At 32.1% G+C, this 22,422-nt stretch overlaps 1 protein-coding gene across 4 annotated transcripts in view; it reads left to right on the top strand.

The window, feature by feature from the left end:
• The window catches only part of LOC118203019 (patched domain-containing protein 3-like), a 331,935-nt gene that overhangs the window by 226,518 nt on the left and 82,995 nt on the right, over positions 1 to 22,422 (top strand). For all 4 annotated transcript variants that reach the window (XM_085810563.1, XM_085810562.1, XM_085810561.1 and 1 more), the window contains one exon: positions 19,847 to 20,872. In XM_085810563.1, coding sequence (XP_085666689.1) covers positions 19,879 to 20,872 — 994 coding nt within the window. In that variant the 5' untranslated portion in view covers positions 19,847 to 19,878. The remainder of the gene's footprint in view (positions 1 to 19,846; positions 20,873 to 22,422) is intronic.

The raw sequence follows: 22,422 nt of genomic DNA, 5'->3' as shown, positions 1-22,422 counted from the left end.
TTATTATTATTATTATTATTATTTTGTAATTAATTGTATTTCCTCCTCGACATATATTTATTGCAAATTTTAAATAACCAGGTGTATATTTTAGCTAAAATGTCACTTAGTTACTAATATATACTTACCTTATTAAATTAACATAAGTACAGATGATATTTTTACAGCTCGTCAACTTTTTTAAACGTGAAATAAGAAGAAACCAGTTCGAACAGATGCTTTTCTTGGTTTAATATTTGCAGTTCATTGCGATAGGAAAATTCAAAAATTCTTATTACGAAAAGTTCGTATAAAAGACATTTCTTGTATATAAGGTTTAATTTGAGCGAAATCACAAGAGCTAACTGCTTTGGAGTAAGATACATTTGTGAAAGACTTCGAAAGGAAAATGTCTCGGATTTACACAACACAAGATAAACCTTAAAAACGCTCATTGAGTATGTGGAGTATTTATGTTAATTACCTCATTATCTATATATTCAAATTGTACTCTCGTCGTCACTTCTACTTTTCGTTATCTCTCACCAGAATGTATATGTACTATATTAAAACAGGTACAAATAGAAGCTAGGCCAGCACCTCCATAGTATAACAGATGACGTATTTATATATATAAGAACAGTTTTTTTGAAAGTTACAAGGCAGCTTTGGCAGCAACGCTGACCTTGTGATATTTCCTCGCTCAACTCTGAAACGTAGACTCAAGCTGACTTTCTGCTACTCCAAACAATCGCGAATACAGCAGAATAGACAGACAACGCTTGTTAGAATTTCGCGCTGTGAATCTCTAATGTTAAATTTACTTTGAAATTTAACTCACGTTCTGTGCTATCTTAAATCTCGCAAGCTGCAGATATTTGAATTTTAAGCGCAAGCCTTGCGTTTGTGTTAAAAGTTTTAAACCTTCTTCAGACTGTTGTTATTTTAGACAGGGCGAAAAGTCGCCTGATAATTTCAGTAGGAACTAAGTTAAAACAGTTAAGGAGTGTAACATTACAAGTTAGCTTGTTCGTCCAAGACAGTAACGAAATCAATCGCACAATCATGGAATTAATTAAGCGAATCCAGCTTTTGATTTTCTTTTAACGTTCGTTGTCGGAATGCTTCGTATGTTGTTTAAATGCCGTACTAGCAACTGCATGATTTACATCGAGTGGTGTCTCAAAATTTACGCAAATTTTCGAATGTTTGTCGGGCTGATTTAAAAACTGGCATTAGTTTTTTTAGTCGGCTACAGTTTTAGTTGATTATAAGTTTGCTGCTATACTGTGTTCTGTATACTATGCCTAATTCTTATTGCGTAACCATGCATGTTATTTTCATATCTCAGAACTAATTGTGAATAATCAAGGCCGAACTAACTGCGAACAGACTAACTGCCAACAATCAAGTCACAACCATCCGTTGGTGACAACGGTCTGATTGCGCGAGAATGAAGGTGTGACATTCGTTAATAAAGCTCCGTTCAGACGGTGGTATAAATGTCATAGAGTCTTAGTCATAGGCATGAAAGGCGCGAGTTCCGTTCACACCTGCAAAACAGGACCGTAGCCAATTAGAGAAGTTAAGTTTGCGCATGAGTGGATTATGTCTACAGCTTTCCCGCTCCGTTTCAGCTTTCAGGTTTCGCGCGTTCACTCTCATTGGTCGACTCTTATAACTAAGTCGACATAAAGTTGGAAACCTCGAACTTTATGCCAAAGTCCTAAACCAGTTTTTGTGATGTAGCAAGGTCTGGTTACCCAGCAACGAAGCTCGGCTTAAACCCGTTATGATATTTATACCTTCGTCTGAACGGAGCTTAACTCCGTTCAGATAAAAATTAAAGTGACATTTTTAGCCATTTAATGAATAATATTAAATAATTATGCAATTTTTCCTTATCTGTTCTGCTTTAAAAAAAAGCTCTTTTATCATCTGTCAAAAATACTGCGGTTACTCTAACAGCCCCTGAGAGAAAATTAACTTAAGAGACGCTGGAACTTAGAGACTTAACTTTAGAGATGGTGGAAACAAGAGGAGGATTGGATGGGATTGTTTGAATTATAGTAAAGCACACGAGGGCTATCTGCCTAAGAATAGAAATGCCTTCGTGGGCATCTTTGGCATACATCTGCATTACACACGGATACATCTGCATTACACACGGATAAAACCATCAAAACTGTCATGGAGCCAGACCATTCGCCAGGATGGGAGCCCAGATCGCATTACCAATGTTCAGAGATTTTATCATTCAATTACTGGTGATCCAAATAAGAGAAAGACTGGCATGTGACAGTAGATGTCAAATTTATCTCCTCTTTTTTCTGTCTTCAATGTTTCAGCTCCATTACTGTCACGACTCCATCTTAACTGCACTCCAAGCATATCAGTAGCGTGTAGTCTTGTCGCCATGCTATTTGTCTGTAGTTAGTTACTTTTTACAAGCAAATAACGAGGGCATTAATATAAGATCAACTGTTTATATATTATGAATGTTTCTTCTACTTAACTTTTCAACGATTTTATCTTCTGCGAATGTTCCATCTACTGTGGACTATATAGAAATATAGAAATAGGCGTTATAGAAATTATGAAATATAATTATAAAAATTTATTATACTGTGCAGAAGTAATAAGTATCTCTTTGTTGTTTATTCCTAGGGTAATTGTAATTAATTTTAATCTTTAATATTTTATCTTACGAAATTTTCTATTTTTCACTCTTGGGATTATTCTTTTACCATCGGAGTATATTTTTAAATTTGAAGCATAAATTTGCATAATGGCTTAGGCTATAGATCCAATCTCTTCTTAATCAAATGTCTCGTTTTTGCGTTTTCAGGCGGATAGGCGTGCGTCCTGTTTTCGAATGGTGTCAAACGCGCGCGTTTCGTGTGTCGAATCCCTGGAGCGGGAAGCATAGCTCCGCCTCTCCTCTATTTACTTTATCGCTCGCAGCCGCACGGCAGCCGACGGCTTGGCGAAAGTTTAACAGCTGCTGCTGCAATCACGTGTCCTTATTCTTGCGTCACTTCACCAAGGTTGGAGAGAGCAAAGGTTTTTTTTTTTTTTTTTTTTTTTTTCCTGCTGGATTGTTTTTTGGGGTCGTTAAAAGTCAGCAGTTTTTAGGAAATGGCAATGAAATGTGTTTCAGTCAAAGCAAGATGTGCCCTTAGTCCTTTAAAATTAATTATGTTATTGTTGGCTATAAATGACATTTAAATTGTAGGAAAACAAAGCAAATTCGCTATGAAAATTGATGTTTAGAATAAAAATCATTCTCTAAATAATAATAATGATGGTGATAAAAATTAAAGTGACATTTTTAGCCATTTAATGAATAATATTAAATAATTGTGCAATTTTTCCTTATTTGCTCTGCTTAAAAAAAAAGCTTTTTTGTCATCTGTCAAATACTGCGGTTACTCTAACAGCCCCTGAGAGAAAATAGGCGCTATCTACCACTGAACATGATCACTAAACTATGGCAATTCGATATTAGTGTGAATCCAACGGACAGACGGGCTGCATGGGCGTTTTCATGCATGTGCACAAAAAAGGAATACCCCCCCCCCCCGAAAAAAAATTGCGACAGCGAAGACGGAAATTGGATGTCTTCAGTCTTGGGATGAAGCTAGCCTAAAGAACACGGGGATACAATTCACCAATTTTCGTTAATTTATTTTTTTACATCAGTTTCATTAAATTAATATTCGTAAAATAAATTAGACTGTTCTGCTTTTCTCCATTTTCTCCAATGGGAAACATTTTCTACTGTATCATGTTTAAGCGTCTTTATAATACAACGCGTTTCTATAATTCCGCTGTTAAGCAGCAGTTTCAGTAAGAAATTTATAATGATTAATGTAAAATTTTTAAAAAATTCACTTGTTTCATATAAATATTATAAGTCTATATTGTTTATATTGGTTTCATATATATAATGTTTATATTGGTTTCATATACGGCAGCAAATAAGAAATAAAAAATGCATTTCAATTATTTTGGGCATGAAAAGCACTATATATATTATTCCGCTTTTGCAGTTAATAGACTTTATCATTTATTTGAGCATTTAAAATTATTAGTTGCTTCTGAATATGCTAATTTTAAAATATACAAAATGAAAATAAATCTGTATTATATTTTTATTGACAAATTCTGAAGTCTATACGTTAAGTGAAAGTTTTAACTAAAAGGAAAAATATATGTATTTCATTCAGAGAACTTATTGTTTTTGGTAACTTCGGCACTTCTTTTAAGGTGCGTGCATTAATATCTTATGTTGACCTTCTATAAAACTCCATGCGTAACTATTGTAGAGTAAGGTTGTTTGAGATTTGTTTTGTACTATGTTCAATAAGTTCTCAGGCTTCATGCAGCTGATTGCGACAGCATAATATAAATATAATATTTGTTTCTTCAAAAAGAATTTTCCGACACCAGACTGCTATGTTTCAGTCACTAACATTCTGGAAAATAAAAGTGTTATTTATATTATACTAGCGGAAGTACCCGACGCCAGTTAAGTTAGATTTAGAGAAATGTATCTAACAACAGAGAGAACGATACCGCTGTAATCCTTCTCTAATAACGATGCAAAAAAATACGATTCATAGTCATACACTTTCTAGTCTGATGCGATATGGAACCCACGTAAAAAAATTCCATAGAAAAATAAACTAATCCCTCTCTCATTATATCAGCAATAATGGCAGGCAGATTTTAATGATTTTCGTCTTTCTAATCATGTGGAAGTAAAAGCTCACGTTCCATCCAATATTTCATCTATATTCAATTTTAGTAGATTAAATGTGGCAAAATTTGATCATAATTGATCAGAAATTAATAACACGAACAAACAAACACACATTCTTTATATACATATTAGATTTTGTAAAACTTACAAATTTTTGATTAACAAACTCTACGATTTAAACCGAGCAGTAGCAACACTTTTCGAAATAAAACACTTTTATCTCCAACGAGCGAGACTATTGCCACTCGGAGAAATGGGTGCGAAAATTAGTGGTTTCAGAGTTTTGAATTAATATCTCGGCTGATTAAAATCGTAAGAAGATGGGAATAGTCGAATTGGCTTCCCACGAATTTTTGGAGTCGGGAATAATATATTTAATTTTTGGCAATGCTTTTTTTATTTCGTTGTAAAACTTTGAAATTTTTTATTAACAAACTCTACGATTTGATAGCAATCAGTGGCAACATTTCTCGAAATAAAGCAGATTTTTATCTCCAGCGTGCGAGACTGTTGCCACTAGGAAAAATGAGGCCGAAAGTTAACGTTTTCAGAGTTTTTAATTAATATCTCTGATTTTTTTTTTTTTTTTTTTTTTTTTGTTTGTTTGTTTGTTTGTTTTGTTTTGTTTTGGAAACATGTGGACGTCGACCTTTCCCAGGATCCAGAAAAGAACTGTAGGAAGTTTGGTGACGATAGCTATAGTAGTGACTGAAATGATCGCGAACAAACAAACACACATTCTTCTTTATATATATAGGTTGTTACGTGCGTACGGATTTGTAATGGACTGAATGTACACAGAACCGATGATAGCTTGATAAAAAATTTTTCGCAAATGAAACAATTTACAGTTTTGGAACTTTTAAGTACTCGTGCAACTCTACTCAGTATTTAAGCGATGGCTTTTTCAATCTAATTTTGACGTTCTGTTTCGCGGTCTGCTGCTTTTTTGGTCGACCAGAACATACTAAAGAATCTTTAAAAACTTGTGCCATACTTTTTTGCAAACAGTTATGACCTACTGGCATTTCTTGTTACTTCATCAAAAGTCTAATTTTAGCACCAAAGTATTATCGTGACTTGTTTCCTTTTACTCGACTGCAAATTTACCATTGTATTTGTCCTTTATAAATGAAACAAAAGACAAAATTTACACTATGTACTAATTTTGATGGCATTGATTTTGATGTTTCTACCTTCAAACTGTCAAATTTTAATGCGTAGAATCAAAATAAGAATTTATCGCCTTAAACTAACGACCTTGAACTATGACATCAGCGTTTCTTTTAAAGAATTTATCGAAACTAAAGGTTTTGATTTCCAATTTCTTAAGAAACTGTGTACTTAAAAGTTTTGAATTTACTGTAAACTACTTGTCAGATATATTGTTTTATGTTCTGTTCTCAAAAGGGACTAGCAGAAAGAAGTATTGCAACATTTGTAGTTTACTTATATTTAGGAGCTAAGACGTCGAGATTAAAATGTCCAAACCTGCTTCTGCATACAGTAAAACACTAAACTGATTGGAATTTATGATAATGATATTACATGGGCAAAATTAAAATAATAGTTTATTGCCTTAAACTTTTTGATTACTTCTGTTAGCACTATCTAGTGTTTCGTCTCGAGAATTTCTAGATAAAAAGGGTTTCGCCCCATTTCTCAAGCAATTGTATGCTTAAGAATTCTGGATATCCAAAATGTATCATATAATTTTGTCAAAATTATCCTGCATTTTGAATTTGTAATACACAATGGGTAAATGGCTTTAGTCAAGGTCATATACAATGGAGACGGTAATAACAAGATTTCTCAGAATAAAATATTGGTAGAAAAATCGCTAATTGTTTTGATTGCAAATATTACATGGATAGAAGGTTTTATGAACATTTTTTAAATATTATTGGCGGCAATAAAGCATATGGGTGGATTGTTTTGTTTCCAAATGTTTGTTTAAGTACAGAATATTCGACTGTGGGGGCAAAAAAAAAAAAAAAAAAAAAACTGCTGAAATTATTGTTTGCGAATTTAGAAAAGATTAAAAGGGATATACGTTTAGAAATTTTTTACTGAAATTAAAAATGAAACAAATAGGTGAAAAACAATAACACTAATTTTCTTCAAATTCAAAATTATCAAGGAAATGTTCGATTTTTTGAAGAAACTGAAGGAAAACTTTTTGTTTTTAAAGCATCCAGGACGATTTTGTGTTTGAATTCTATCAAATACGTGTTTAGCTTATTAATACTTAATATAGGAAAGGGTATTCAGTATAAATTTCCTTTCAGTATAAATTAAAAATGTCTGATGCAGAAAAATAACGGGAACAAAAATCTGTTGTTGATAATATATATCCGTACTCAAAAGACAATGATCTTGTACTTCAGAGATAAACTTTCTAAATTAAACCTAGTTCTAATTAAAATGAGTGAGATTTCTAGATTTCTAATTTTATTGCTAAAAAACGAATTCAAGTGGACAGCATTTTAGTCGCATTATGCTCTTTTAATGAAATAAAATAAAACGTTTTAAAATAAATAAAGTAAATCAGCAGTTTTAAAGATTATGTTTTTAATTTAATATTACAAATGCCCAATGTCTTTATTTACTACGAAAAATTTACAAATAAATATGGCTTAATTTCTAAAGTCTTTGTAGCCCTACGTTAGGTTGTCAGAAACGATTAATAAAGTTACTAAATAATACAGTAACTAGTAAAATTATAAGGATTAAAATTAATTAAAAGGAAATAAAATGTAAGCAGGTAAAATAGTATTAAGTGAATGGTAAATAGGCAAAAAATTAATTAAAATAACATAAAAATTAAATAAAATAAAAAAATAAAAAGAGAGTAATTAAGAGTAAGAGTAAGTGAAAAGAAAGTAAAAATATTAGTTTTTACAAAGTGTTAAATAAGATGTCGCACAATCAATAAACTATACGCATAATTAATATATGCATAATATATTTATAATTAATATAACTATCTGTTAACAGTATAATTATCTGTTATCTTCATATTTATTACAGTTATCACTCTTATAACTGAGTACCGAAGCTCACTTTGTTTGGGTTTTAATGCTCTATTTCTGGAAATAAGATTTTGTTCAAAATTGAGAAATACCGATTCCAGCTTCAGTGGGCTTCGGCTGAATTTAAGTTCTGCAGACAAAAAGCAGCTCTACATGTAAATTAATTTGATATCCTTTTGACTATCAGTTTTAATTGCTTCGATATACACATAAGATTCAAGCTGTAAACAGACATCGTATGGTATTTGTCTGGTGTAAGAGGTAAGCAAAGTTATCCAGCTGGGAGTGGAAGATCTGCAGTTTCGAATCCTAGCAATGACGCATTTGTTTTTCTATATTTCATGCTCCGAAAAACGTAATAGTCCTTAAAAGAATATCAGACGTAGTTTTCTGTTATTTTCAGGTTTATTGTCTTTTTTCATTTACGCTGGAAGAAAATGTTGACTCTTGAAAGAGTCAACATTTCCTTCCAGGCTTCTTATCAGCTCTGAAATAGTACTCAACCTACTACTGCCATGCAATAAAAAGGATGATTATCATCATTAAAGTGAAAGGGACCAGAACCGTTGAACAGTATCCAAGAGGGGACTTTGTACACGCTTATACAGATGGTTTATGTGATGAGACAATCATTAATGGAGGCTTCAGATAATTTCTGACTACCCCAGGTAATACTACTTATACCCAGGCAATAACTACTTGAAAATCATTGATAATACCGAATATATGCAACACAAAACTTAAACAATAATCGATCATAAAATGTAGTTTTTGCAAGGCCACATTCTTTTGATGTCTTAAATACATATTTATTTTGTTTAAAAATTAATCTAGCTGTTGAAAGTGTAAGTTACATTTACAAATAAAATAGTACCACTGATAGAGTTCATGCACCAAGATGTTTTTGCATAAGGATTACATAAAGATTTTTTAAAAATAAATTCTATAAACAGTCATGTTAGCGTTATGCTATTAAACTACTACGAAAATTAATTTTTGTAATAATAAATTAGTTGCTATTGATACAAGGATAAAAAAACCTGAGCCAGAGTATAGCACTCAATGTTCCATTTTTATAAAACGCAAAATATGGCAGAAAATGTTTCCAGAATATTTCTACAGTTATAAAAATGTAAATAAGCCTTTTTTTATTAATGTCAAATGAAACAGTAATAAATTAGCGGAGCAGCATGGTAATTAAAAAATTAGTTTTATCGAAGAAGACTTTTTATGACAGCATAGAAAACAGTATTGTGCTTAAGTGGAAATGCCATTTTTTTCTCCAGCATTGCACTCATTGTTTAATGACTTAATGACGTTGATAATCCTTAACATATTCTTTCTCCAGAAATCTCTTACAATTTATTAAATGCAATGTCGGTTTTAATTATGTAAGTAAAAAAAAGCAATATTTTGTATTATATATTTGCGTAAATGCTGTTGTTGTCGCGTCTATGGTAAAGCTTATTCAAATAGTGCCATGAGCGAAGACGACAGCCGCGAAAATCCGCCAAAATGTTATTATCATAGAAATTCGGTCTCTTAAACAAGACCCAGTTCTCACAGACCAGTATCATAGTTCCATAGGTTTTTCCTACCCTATTTATCAGTTTTCAGACCTCTATGATGGCCAGTTTTAACTCTGACTCGGTTTTAGTGGTAAATCAATTGATGTTATGGAGCTGGTGCTTAATTAGAACTGAATGTTCCTACAATCTGTATTTGGACATGGCATTTGCGTCCGAGAGGGTGACATTTACGTTATTATTATTGTTAAAATTTCCAGCCTCTTTTGCCAATTTATCTGTATTCTCATTACCTGTGATCTTAGCATTCGCTGGAAACCATTGAAGAATGCAGACCTTATCTAACTTTTGAAGCTCGTTTAGGCGAAAGTGAATCCCATTGCTGATCAGGCAACTTCCATCTAAGATTGCATGTAAGCTAGCTGCCTTTGTGTCACAGAGGACAACGTGTCCTTTTGCTTACTTAGGAATGGTAAGTATACATGTTCATGTGCCTCCGCTATTACCAGAAGCTCGCAAGTGAAGTTAAAAGACTACGGCTCAAGCGCCAATTTTGTGTTGATAAGTGTATTTGGTGTCATCAATGATTTTCAAGTACTTAAGAGTCACTATCATTCGTAAGCCGGTCTTGTGTTATCTTTTGAATCCTTACTAAACAAAAGTACTGTGGTAACCAATTTTTATTTTCAGCACCTGCCATATAAGCAAGACCGCAGCTATGACGTAAACATCGTATCTTTATTCTTCCGTAACTATTAAGCTGAGGGAAAACTACGCAAGCGTAACGGTTTAAACAAACGGGAGTGGAAGTATGAAATAAAATATTTAACACTTTTATGCCGGTTGTTATTCATAAAAGTTTATTATTTATTTAAAAGTTGTTAAAGTTCCTCTTGAAACATTCTCTGGAAATTTTACACGTAAAGATAAGTTCTTCTTGAAAAGGTGTATACGAGCTAGTTTTCCTTAGAATGTTCTCTACGAAGGCATCCCTCTCCTTAGGCTGATTGCCCTCGAAGTTTTGCCATATCACGTAAACAAACAAACAAAGCTCTTAAAACGTTCTTTGGGAATTTTGCACGTAAAAATATGGACCTTTCTGTGTTTAATTTATTAAATATTAAATATTTATTTATTAACTGGACTTTTTGGTTTACAAGACGATATAAAATGTTACATTTTCTGTTTGCGTAACATCCGCAATGCTGTAATGGTTTTCTTAAATATTTGCATTATTTTTGTAATTGGATCTGCATGCTTAAGATCTGTATTTAAAGAAATGAAGCCAGTAGCCTTTTTTTTTCGAACAATATATATATATATGTAAAGATTAATGCATATGGAAACAAATATTTATGAAGACATTTAAGTATCTCCTTAACAGTTCGTGAAGAAAGATATGCAGTGAAATTGGCATTTCTGAGGAACTTTGGCCAGTTGAGTGCACACACCCAAAAAATGGTAAGAAAAGTGAATTGCACAACTGTAGAAGCCATCTTTTAAAGGAAAAGATTTACAGAAAATATAATTTTTTTTTTCTTTTGTAGCCCAAAACAGCATTAGCTCAGGAGGGCTATCAGTTTCGAAAAGAGATTTTGCGTTGAATCACTGTAAAAGGCTGAATCACTTTTCAAATTGTTGCCATCGAATTTTATTGCCCTGTATTACTTTAAAAGAAATTAAATAAAGGAGAATGTGCATGAAATTAGAAAATTTCGAATTTGTTTTATTATATACTTCATATTTTGTAAAATTTTAAGGAATTTTTGATTAAGAAACTCAACAATTTCAAAGCGAGCAATGGCAACACTGTACAGAAAGAAACACTTTTATCTCCAGCGAACCGAGACTCTCTATTGGAAATTCTAAAAAAACGCCGTTTTTAAATATATGGGATACTGCTGTTTAACTAAATTTTGTGTGGTTTAGGTGCGTAGAACATGATATTTAATGAATAAAGGTAATGCACTAAACGTTAAAAAAAGCCCATTTGGGCCTTTATGTGAGTTTATATTTTATTTTTTTATTTATTTTTTTTTTCCAAGTCTAAAGGGATAATTTGCTCTGAAGAACTATTGTTTTCGTTTTGTGATTTTGCATTGAAACCTTTAAAAGGCTGTATCACTTTTCAAATCGTTGCCACCAAATATTATCGCTCTGTATTTTATCTGAAGAAATAAAATAATGAAGAATACGCATAAATGTATATTTATCGGATTGTGATAAAACAACGGTACCTATAGCCATCAAAATTTGACTAACGTAATCTTCCATAGAATATAGACATGTAGATGGCCTAATTTGAATTTGAAATTTGTTTATTATCGACTTTTTTTTTTTTTTTTTTGGTAACACTTCAACGAATTTTTTATTAAAAAACTAAACTATTTCAAAGCGAGCTATGGTATGGTAACATTGTACGGGAAAAAAAAAAAAAATTATCTCCAGCGCGCGAGACTCTGTATCGGAAATTTTAAAGATATGCTCATTTTAAAATTAACTTGTGATATTGCTGTTGACCTCAATTTTTATAGTTTGAGTACGTAGAACATGATATTTGATAAATAAAGGTAACACACAAAACGCTAAAAAAATTATCTTTAGATGTAATTAAAATCTGAAACTTTTAAGTTTCTTTGTCTTCTTATTTATTTTTAAAGCTCTGTATCCTCTTTCTTTCAGCACTGTAAAATCTTCACATAGCACACTTTCTTTCAGTACTGTAAAACCTTCAGCACTGAATCGAAATATGAGAGAGGCTGACATTAAAGTAAGCGCTGAAGTGCTAATTACTCTAAAAGTTTACTAACGAAAGGATCATGATACAGCCTACGTTACTTTGCAGTTATCCAAAAAACACCGATATGGTTCCAAAAAAAGTGCATATTTGTGAGTAATTCCTGTCACGCACGAAATAAAGAATTTTATAGCCAGTAGCGAGGTCTTCTGAGCTTGCGCAAGAGCCCAAAACAAGTTTCCGAATAGGAATTCATTAATCGATCACTGCAGGACTGAATCGGAATCTGAACCCTAGTTGAAGGGGTGTCAATAAACTAACAGACACGTTATCTGCAATTTGCTGAAGAGAAATAACACATTTTTGCGCAAAATTTCATTGCTGTTTAACACCATATTTATATATACCAAGTTTGTGGAAAGCACTCGTAAAAAATAAAATAAAACAAAATAATATAAATAAAAAAATCAGTTATAGCCTTAATGTTATTTTTTCAAACAATTTACTCAAAATTTTGGCACAGACTTTCTACGTTGTAATTAAATTTATAAATAATTATTTTTCAGTCTGTCTAATATCTTGTTTTTGAACTAGAAATTTAGATCTGGATATGCAAAATAAAAAGGCATTTCGTATCATTAGCAATTGTATTTTCCTCCATGTCTTTCCTATTATGTGTAATTTACGAAACTTTCTTCTACTATCTGCATTCAGAAAACGTTCGTTTTATAACTGCAAAAGTGAAAAAAAAAATTTTTTTTAAAAAAGAAAATCTGAAAGGTTTTGGATTTTAAATTAAAAGGGCGTAAGGGCGTTTTTTTTTAACATTTTCTGTGTTACCTTTATTTATTAAATATTATGTTCTTCGCACTTAAACCATAAAATTCAGTTCAAGAGAAATATCGAAAAATAATTTTAAATTGAGCACATCTTTAGAATTTCCAATACACAGTTTCACGCGCTGAAGATAAAAGTGTATGTTGGGATAAAAAGATTTTTTCTCCGTAGAGTGTTGCCATTGCTCGCTCTTAAATCGTTGAGTGTGTTAATCAAAAATTCATTTAAGTTTAACAAAATAGGAAATCGATCATAAAACAAATTCAAAATTTCGGCTTTCAGATGCCCATATTCGAGTTGAGGATTACGTCATTCAAATTTGAATGGCTCTACGTACCGTTGTTTTACTACAATGCGAGAAACGTACATACATTTATGCAGATTCTTCATTATTTAATTTCTTCAAATATAATGTAGGACTCTGACATTTGGTGGCAACAATTTGAAAAGTGATACGCCGTTTATAGTGATTCGACGCAAAATTGCAGAACGAAAACAATAGTCCTTCAGAGACAAAGCTCCTTTGGACTAATAAATCAATTAAATTAATAAAAATAATAAACAAATTAATAAATAATTTTGAGGGATTTTTTACATTCTGATTTAATTAATTTTAATTATATTAAATTTAATATTCTTTAATTAGTTTATTTTTCGTCTGGATACAATTCTGAACGTGGATCTGTTGAAACTTTTTTCGGCCGCTCTTCCACAAAAACAAAATAATTTCCAACTATTATTCAATACTATTCAAACTTTGTTTTATTTTCTATTATTTTACTTTAACTTCAATTTGGGTTTAAATTTTTTGGAATGTATTATATAATTTTGTGCTTTCCTGTAGTAAGCTTTCCACTCTAGAATTATATTAATTATCGCTTTCTGTATTATATATATTATTTCTCTATGAATAATGTTATGCATTTTCGATAATATCGCACTTATTTTAGTAATTTGAAATTCGTTCATATAACCTTCTGTTATTCTGTCATATAATTCCCATAAATTAATCTGCGTTGCTTTTACTTGTAAGTTCAACCATCCGTCCCCTTAAATGTCATTTCTTACTAGCAAAATTTAGGTTAGGGGTCGTTTATAATTCTTTCTGCTTAAATCTGTACATCTCGTTTTACAACCTTCGCTTCGCATGCGTAGATCTGTCTAATTTGAAATGCGTAAATTTATCTTCACTTCAACGACTTCCTTCAGGGTTTGTCGCGTAGAGTCGGATAGGAAAGTCAGAAGCCAATGCATCAGATAATAGCTACTATCCTTGCCAGAGTTAATTCCTTATTCAAGTTCAAGGTATCAATTTTTTAGTTGGAATCTCAAGTTACAATTGCTAATGCGATCTCGGTTTTCTCTCAAGTTCATTTTAGCCTTTCTTTATCAATCAAAAAATGTCGGTCAAATTTAATGCTGTCATTATCACAGAGAAATATTTTTCAAAATGAAATTTAGTTATAACATTTTAATAGAATATCAAGTTAAATATATTTTATTATCTATGACTGCATGAATGCCAGTTATTTGAAAGTATTAGGTTAGTCATCTACGAGTAGATTTCAAAGAATAAGTTGCATTTTATTACTGTAGATGTAGAGCAATAAAATTGCATTGGTCAGCGCAACATAAAAGAGTACAATATGCCAGAGGTTATCACTTTGATTTTGAACATAATCAGTTGCCTAGTTTCTGTAAACATTTGTGAGAATGTTCAGTTAAATATTTATTCTCTGATTATAAAAATCTACTCTTTGGTGATGAAGCTTCCGATTAACTTATGTCTACAGTTGTTTATCATTGGGAAAACTGCTGTTCACGCTACCGTCATTAATGATGATGCAACTCTTATCACTAATTACAATGAATTTTTTCCTCTAAGCAGGCTAGTTGTTGTTGTTGTATTTAATTATGGCAAAGCACACTAGGGCTATCTGCCTAAGGGGAGGAATGCCTTCGTGGAGGACTTTCTAAAGGAAATTGGCTCGTATACACGTTACACATGGGGAAAACCACGAAAACACCCATGCAGCCAGCCCGTTCGCCGGATTCGAACCTCGGACTGAACTACCAGTGTTCAGCGACGTTACCGCTCGGCCGCTGGTGAGCCCTAAGCAGGCTAGAAATGAGTTCTAATTTGTACACTACACAAAAGTAAACGAAAAATCTGAAACATTTCAGATTTTAAATTAGGTCCAAAGGGACGTTTTTTTTTTTTAACATTTTGTGTGTTACCTTTATTTATTAAGTATAAAGTTCTTCGCATTTAAACCATAAAATTCAGTTCAACAGCAATATCTCAAAATAATTTTAAATTGAGCATATCTTTAGAATTTCCGATGCGCAATCACACGCGTTGGAGGTAAATGTGTTTCATTTCTGTACAACGTTGCCATCGCTCGCTTTCAAATCCTTGAGTTTGTTAATCAAAAATTCGTTAAAGTTTTAAAAAATATGAAATCGATCATATAGCGAATTCCAAATTTCAAATTTGGGCTTTCAGATGTCCATATTCGAAGTAGGATTAGGTCATTCAAAACTGGATGGCTTTAGGTACCGTTGTTTTATCACTATGCGAGAAACATACATACATTTATGCATATCTTCATTGTTTAATTTCTTCAAATATAATACATGCCGATAGTAGATAGTATTTGACAACAACGATTTGAAAAGTGATACAGCCTTTTAAAGTTTTCAATGCAAAATCGCAAAACGAAAACAATAGTCCTTCAGTGACAAAGCTCCTTTGGACTAGAAAAAATTCTATATCTCCCGACAATTCTATATCTCCCGTTCTACTCGGCAGATTGACGAAATTCAAATTGCAATTTTCATGTGTCAAAAGCGTGACTTAGTATATGTATTAGATTTATATATAGCATTGTTCTAATGTAGGTATTTTGACACAAAATCGGACTTTTTCTGAAATGACATGCCAATTTTTTTTCTATTTTGGTTCTACGACTCAAATTATGCCTAAATATTAAATTTTGTAAAATTTCGTGAGAAATTTAAAAATTTATCTTGGCGCATTTTTTTCAGTTTGCGCCAAGAATACACTTAACGTTGTGTCAAAATACGTATAGTAGAGCAATGCTATATATAAATCGAATACATATCCCAGGTTGTGCTTTCGAGACATGAAAAACGCAATATGAATTACGTCAATCGGCCTAGTAGAACCGGAGATACAGTACTGTTTTTTTTTCCCGCAGTATACATGAGCCACTCTTGTCTTGCGTATCTTTTCTAGGATGACGGTGACATCTCTAACTTACATATTGCATCATCTATCTATTTTAGTAATTATTTAGAGCTATTAGTGGTTCTCGGAACAGAAGACATGAAGAATCAGCGATGGCTTCGCCGAAATTCGAACTCTGGATTTTCGGATTGCTAGACTCCATTTAATCACAAGAGTACTTAGCGCAGAAGCCGAAAAGTTGTTTTAAGTTTAATTCTGTCGCAACTTCCATTCATTTTTCAAACGGGGAAAGTTTTTGAAATCAAAATTTTTGTGATTAAAAACTTCTGCTTTGGACTTATAATCAATTTAATGAAATTTATTTTAAATATATGACTCTAAACTTCTAACTATCTTATAGACCCTTACAAGGAACAAGGAAGACTAATAAGGATTCAATTTCGAAAGTCTAATTTTTGAATAAAATTCTATCAATTTTCAAACTGTGTTTTTCAAAAATGAAAAAATTATTTGAAACACAAACTTCATCCAAGATTTGAGGCCTATCAACTATCAAAGATATAAAATTAGCAAGTACAAAAGAATCCCGTTTATTCGAGTTAATGCGGATAAGCTGCCTTACATAAAACGCAAGACGGAAGGAATTTTGTAAGAAATTTTGCTAATTTACATGGTACAATATCAGTAAACAATGAGTCTTATTTTATCGTTTACAAACACAAATTCATCTTCTGTTTTAACAGAGCGAAGCGCACGTAAAGCATTTGTCCTATGTGTCTTTCAAAATAAAAACCTAAAAATTCGCCAAAAATATCATGGCCAATTTTTTCTTAGTCATGAATATTTATTTTTACATATGTGTGTGATGCATTCGCATAAAGAGATCTTTGTAAGACCTCGAATAAATTACTGTTTGCATTGAAAGATTGCATAAAGGGGAATTCCCTGTTATTTGCATCTTCGCGTCCTTGGACGTAATAAAGCACTCATCTTAAAACACAGCGGGAGATATTTTAAGAAGTCAAATTCATCAAACAGATAAAAAACAAAATATTTTGGTTTATAATACAACATTAGTTTAAATAGAATTTATATCCGTTTATCTTTAATATTGCGCAGTTTCAGAATTAAAAATTTTCATTAAAAAATTAAATTAATTTCGATTTTTTTTAAATTTTGATTCTTACTGAAAATTCCATAGGTAATCTCTGAATAAATATAACTACAAAAATTTCATATTATGCACTAATATATGATTACCTTCATTAAAATGATATTGGTTTTTGATAAAAACTCTTCCATGCATTAACTAGCTACAGTCGGCAAACGCATAATTTGTGATCATGTTTGACCATGACTGTTTTGATAACATTAAGGGATGAGAAAAGTATTGTTTGAAAGTCAAAGTAAATTAGCTAATTTACCATAAATATAACTAGAAACGTATAAATACTTACTTTCACAGCATTTTAATTAGAAGAAAGTCCTTAACAGTTGTTCGTCTGGAGTTTTTACGCAGGAACTCATTTTTTAAGTGTTCATAACTTTTCTGGAAATTATTTGACCAACCTCTAATCTTAATACTCATAAGGTGTCCCTCATACGAGCATTTGTAGCAGATTCACCAATTTTGTGTCGTCATGTTCTTTAGAAAGTTTATCATATGATGTGCTTGGATTTGTTTCAGAAATCATCAGACAGACATCTTTTTCAGTCATTGAATTTCCAGGTTAAGATTTTTCACCAATATTCATCTAAGCGTTAAATTCTTCACAGTTCATGTTAGTACGAGAAGTCTTCAGTTCTTCATCTTCTTTTATTTTGCCGTTTATTAAAAAGGTTGGCATGCTTTAACGCATTTCTTTATTTTTTTTCGTGGTTTCAAAATTTTAATGTTGCCTTAAATGAAAAATCAAGATACTTGGTAGCTTAATCCATTTGGCGAAGCTCTAACATCTGGCGATCCCTTTGCTCATTTTTGGCTATAGCTGGTGATTTTATCTTTCATTTGCCGACATTACTACAGTTTAAAAAAATTCATTCAATGATATTTTGATAATATTAACCGACTTGTTGATTACAATAAGTGATGTATTTTCCAAGTTTTCGTGTATAAATGGGCGGGGTCCTCGACAATTCGATAATAATATCCGAATGATAATTTTACGTTTACATGTAGATATAGTCGAATGTTTATATTATATCATACATATTTTTATTGCTTATATATAAAAGGCTATCTAAATATCCTCATACATACGGCAATGTAAAATGCTTATGTACAACAAAAATTTAGCTATCACGTTTAGTTGCGTCTGCTGCAGTAAAAATTATCGACAAGCAGAACACGAAAAAAACCTCCACTTACATGCTGATAGTGATTTTAATTTTATATTTTGCACCAGAAGAGCTAAATTTTTGTTGTACATAAGTATTTTGTTGTAGAATTGTTTAAGAATTCAGAAGCGAGAGAAACTGCCATACGCTTAGCCATAATGGAAAGTAATGGAAGGTCCATAATGGAAAGACGAAGGATCCTTAGGAAGTCCTATTTTTCAAAATGTTTTTAATAAATGCTATGCCATATGCAAAAATGACAGAAATGGTTAAGAGCGAAAATATGCTGAATATTTCCAAACAGTATTCCTAAATGACACTTGCTAACGGACGGCACGCAAGTTCGGTCAACAAGCACATGCGGAATTATTAAACCACTGGATGCCGGATTATTGGACTTTTGCTGTGTATGGGTAGAAATATAGTTTTAATACAGAAAGAAATGGTAAATACCGTATTAAAATTAAGTTTCTTATATCATTATAAGCAATTAAATTTTCGATATGTATTCCAATTAATTTTTATTCTAAAGTAATCGTTTTAGAATTTTAATTACACTTTAAAGTTAATTTTGGATTTTGCGAGTCTGGAATATAATCTATACTAATGAAAATAATTCGAAATTTAAAATGCAAACCTTTTCTTTCATACTCTTTCAGTTCTATGGGAGAATTTTGGTTTACCTTATATTGATATATTATACCTATATATCCGCATTTATATTCGAATTGGCAAGTATGTGTATGGGGTAAGGATTAATCTGATCTTTTGGAGGCTTCTCATCTTAAAACATAAGGTATGTTGATTATTATTTTTTTTTTTTTTTTTAATATTTGAGGACAGTTTAGAACGAAGCCTTTGTTGGCTGTTGCCTCCTCGTGATTGCGACTTACTCGACCCCATAAATCCGCCGCTGGTAATGATATCATTGAAATTCTCTGTTTGAAGAAAATGTTTAAATGTGTGTTCTGAATGCAAATTAATTGCCAGACCTCAGATCCTGTCAAAATGCCACAAAATGGGGAAAAAATTGATCGCGACTAAAAACACAGTTGCGTGCAGAAAATATTTGTAATTATTCACCGTCGTTCGTGCTCATTGCTTTAATCGTAAAAGACGACTAGTAACGCATTAAGATTGGCAATGAGTACATTACGCAGCGAATTCATTCTATTTTATTCCGATGGAGAAGACTGTGCGTGTATGAACAACTATGCTGAATTATAGAAATATTCGATACTATCATGAAATCACAAAATACTGAAACTTTTCTTATTTTAAAGCGCATCAAAATGAAAATAGTTTCTCGTTACGAAAAGATAACATTGTTTATTTGTAAGTGTTTTATACTGCTCAGGAAGAAAATATATATTATAATTTAAAAATGCATACACTTAATTTTTCTTTATTATTTTCTTTTAGCTCCCGACCCTAACAAGCCCCACAAGCACACGATGAAGTGTGACTGCGTGGACCGTCTAGTATCATACATGTTTCGAAGTTTGGGATGGATGGTCGGCAAGAAGCCCGGCTATTTTGTTATAGTTCCTATCCTTATCTCGGCCCTTCTTGCCACCGGCATGCAGAGGATCAAATATGAAGCAGATCCAGAGTACCTCTTCAGTCCAACAGACGGCCCAGCTAAGCACGAACGATACGTCATCGAAACTCTCTTTCCAATGAACCTGTCCAAGGATTTCGATGTGGGCAGGATGACTCGTATCAGTCCTTTCGCGAGGATTATGATCGAGGCGAAAAATGGAAAGAGTATCTTCGATAAGGAAGTCTTCGCGGATTTGAAACTCATAGATAGAATGGTGAATAATATCACGGTGTGGCACAACCACAAATTATGGAAGTACAAAAACATGTGTGCCAAGAAGAACAGGAAATGTTTCGAAAATAACATTTTGGAATTTGAGGACCGATTAGATGATATGGCCAATGGCAAATATTCCATCGACTACCCTCTCATGATCAACGAGGTTACATTCAAAGTGTTCTTCAGCGCCGCTTTCTTAGGTGGCGTAAAAACAGATGAGTTCAACATGATAGAATCTGCCAGAGCGGTTAATTTATTGTACTTCTTGGAAACGGGCCCAAGTAAAAAAGAACGAGCGAATATTTGGGAATCAGCTTTTTTGCAAATGATGGAGGATGCTGATTTTGAACACCTTAATGTGGCTTATTATACATCTCTCACTTTGTCTGAAGAACTAGAAAAGAATACAATTTCGGTATTGCCTCTATTTAGTGTGACGGTAGTCATTATGCTTGCATTTTCTGTATCAACGTGCATGATGTTGGACTGGGTGAAAAGTAAACCGTGGTTAGGTGTACTTGGATGCTTTTCTTCAGCAGTAGCCGTTGCTGCAGCTTTTGGATTGACCGTCTATTGTGGATTAGAGTTCATCGGACTTAATTTAGCTGCCCCCTTCTTGATGCTCGGTAAGTGTTGCATAATTTATTCGTTTTCATCCTTACTTAAAATTAGTCATGTTTTTAATAAGGAACAATAGTGTTTTCTCATTATGTTTTAAGCAAATATCATTATGAAGCACTCATTTGCAAATGCATGTTAGTGAAAGATATCCTTTTTCGCATATAGGTAGTTAACAAAAATGACGGAGGAGAGAGAACTATTCTCCATTTTAATGTATTTATTGTCGTGGCAGTAATGTAACCAGCAAAATATTCGAATATCGTCAGTCGATAATGATAATTAAAATTTTATTAGAATAAAAGCTTTGGCATATATGTTACCGGCAAAATCTGAAACGCCGGCATAGGCATTCTATAGAATGCCGGATTTCAAACTTTGCCGCTAACATATATAACATTTGAAAATCAGTGAGTTAATATAGGGATTTTAGTAAACTCTTAGGATCAAAAACTGGTAAAACGAAATGTAAGCTAAATATCAAAAATCAATTTTTTCTACTAGTCAATATTTTGTGAAAGGAAATAATTTTATACATTATTCGCATTATTCTAAAACGAAATTTTAAGTATTGGAAATCTGTTGAATAAACTATATTTGTACGTAAAAAGTCTTAAGTCAAGGAAGTAATTTCTGAATTTAAGTTACCCTTCTCAGCTGAAGCTTTGTAATATTAATTAAAGCAATAGAAATATTATATAATCCAAAGCTCATACAGCAATTTCTTTCTTATAATTAATTAGCTTCATTCTTCAGAAACAGTCCTTTCAGAAAAAAAGAAACAGTCAGAATCTCGAAAAACGTTATATCAGAAACTCGCTAATTTTTTCAAATATCAATAAGCGTCTTAATAATAATATATTGCATCACTTCTAGTAATATTATACATTAATTTACTGGAAAGTTATTTTACCACTTTTTTTTATCCTTTTATGCATTTATGCTATATTTACAGTTTTTATTTTATACATAATTTTATTTACAAATTTTATTTTTGTTAAATATAGAAGTCTGATAAAACTTACAATTTCTATAGAGGAGATAGCTCTCAAAATATCTGAGGTTTATTCATTAAATAATATACAATATTTTGTACCGCTTTTTAGTCATAGGTTTTTGGGTTTGCGACTGGTCTGATAGGCTTATTAGTTGGGGATCATTGGGAAAAATGGCGAATGTAAACCAGTAGTGTATTTCTTCAACCAATAGTTTTCTTTTTAATGCACTGCTGCATCAGCATTTGCGTTACTAATACAGATAAATAAACAAATAAGCAGCTTAATGTAATGCCCCACTTGCTTTAAAAAAACATATTAATTGAAGGTTTAGTTCAAGCTAGAAAAATAATATTAACACAGAGGCCGTCTAAGAAAATTTCATTTAAGCTGATATATAAGAATTTATATAGCAAGGAGGAAACTAACTGCATAGTTTTCTTTCACTCATGAGACTCTGAGTTTCTACATGACCTCTAAATACTTTTTCTGAACCTTTTTGGATTATTTGAACCTGATTGGCTGAAGACCTCCATCGTCAAAAAAGGTACACAGGACCGTTC

Source organism: Stegodyphus dumicola, chromosome 2 (assembly GCF_044657685.1).
Source record: "Stegodyphus dumicola isolate Sdum_Otavi_A_Nest chromosome 2, ASM4465768v1".
Lineage (NCBI taxonomy): Eukaryota > Metazoa > Arthropoda > Arachnida > Araneae > Eresidae > Stegodyphus > Stegodyphus dumicola.
This window is presented reverse-complemented; position numbering and strand designations above follow the sequence as displayed.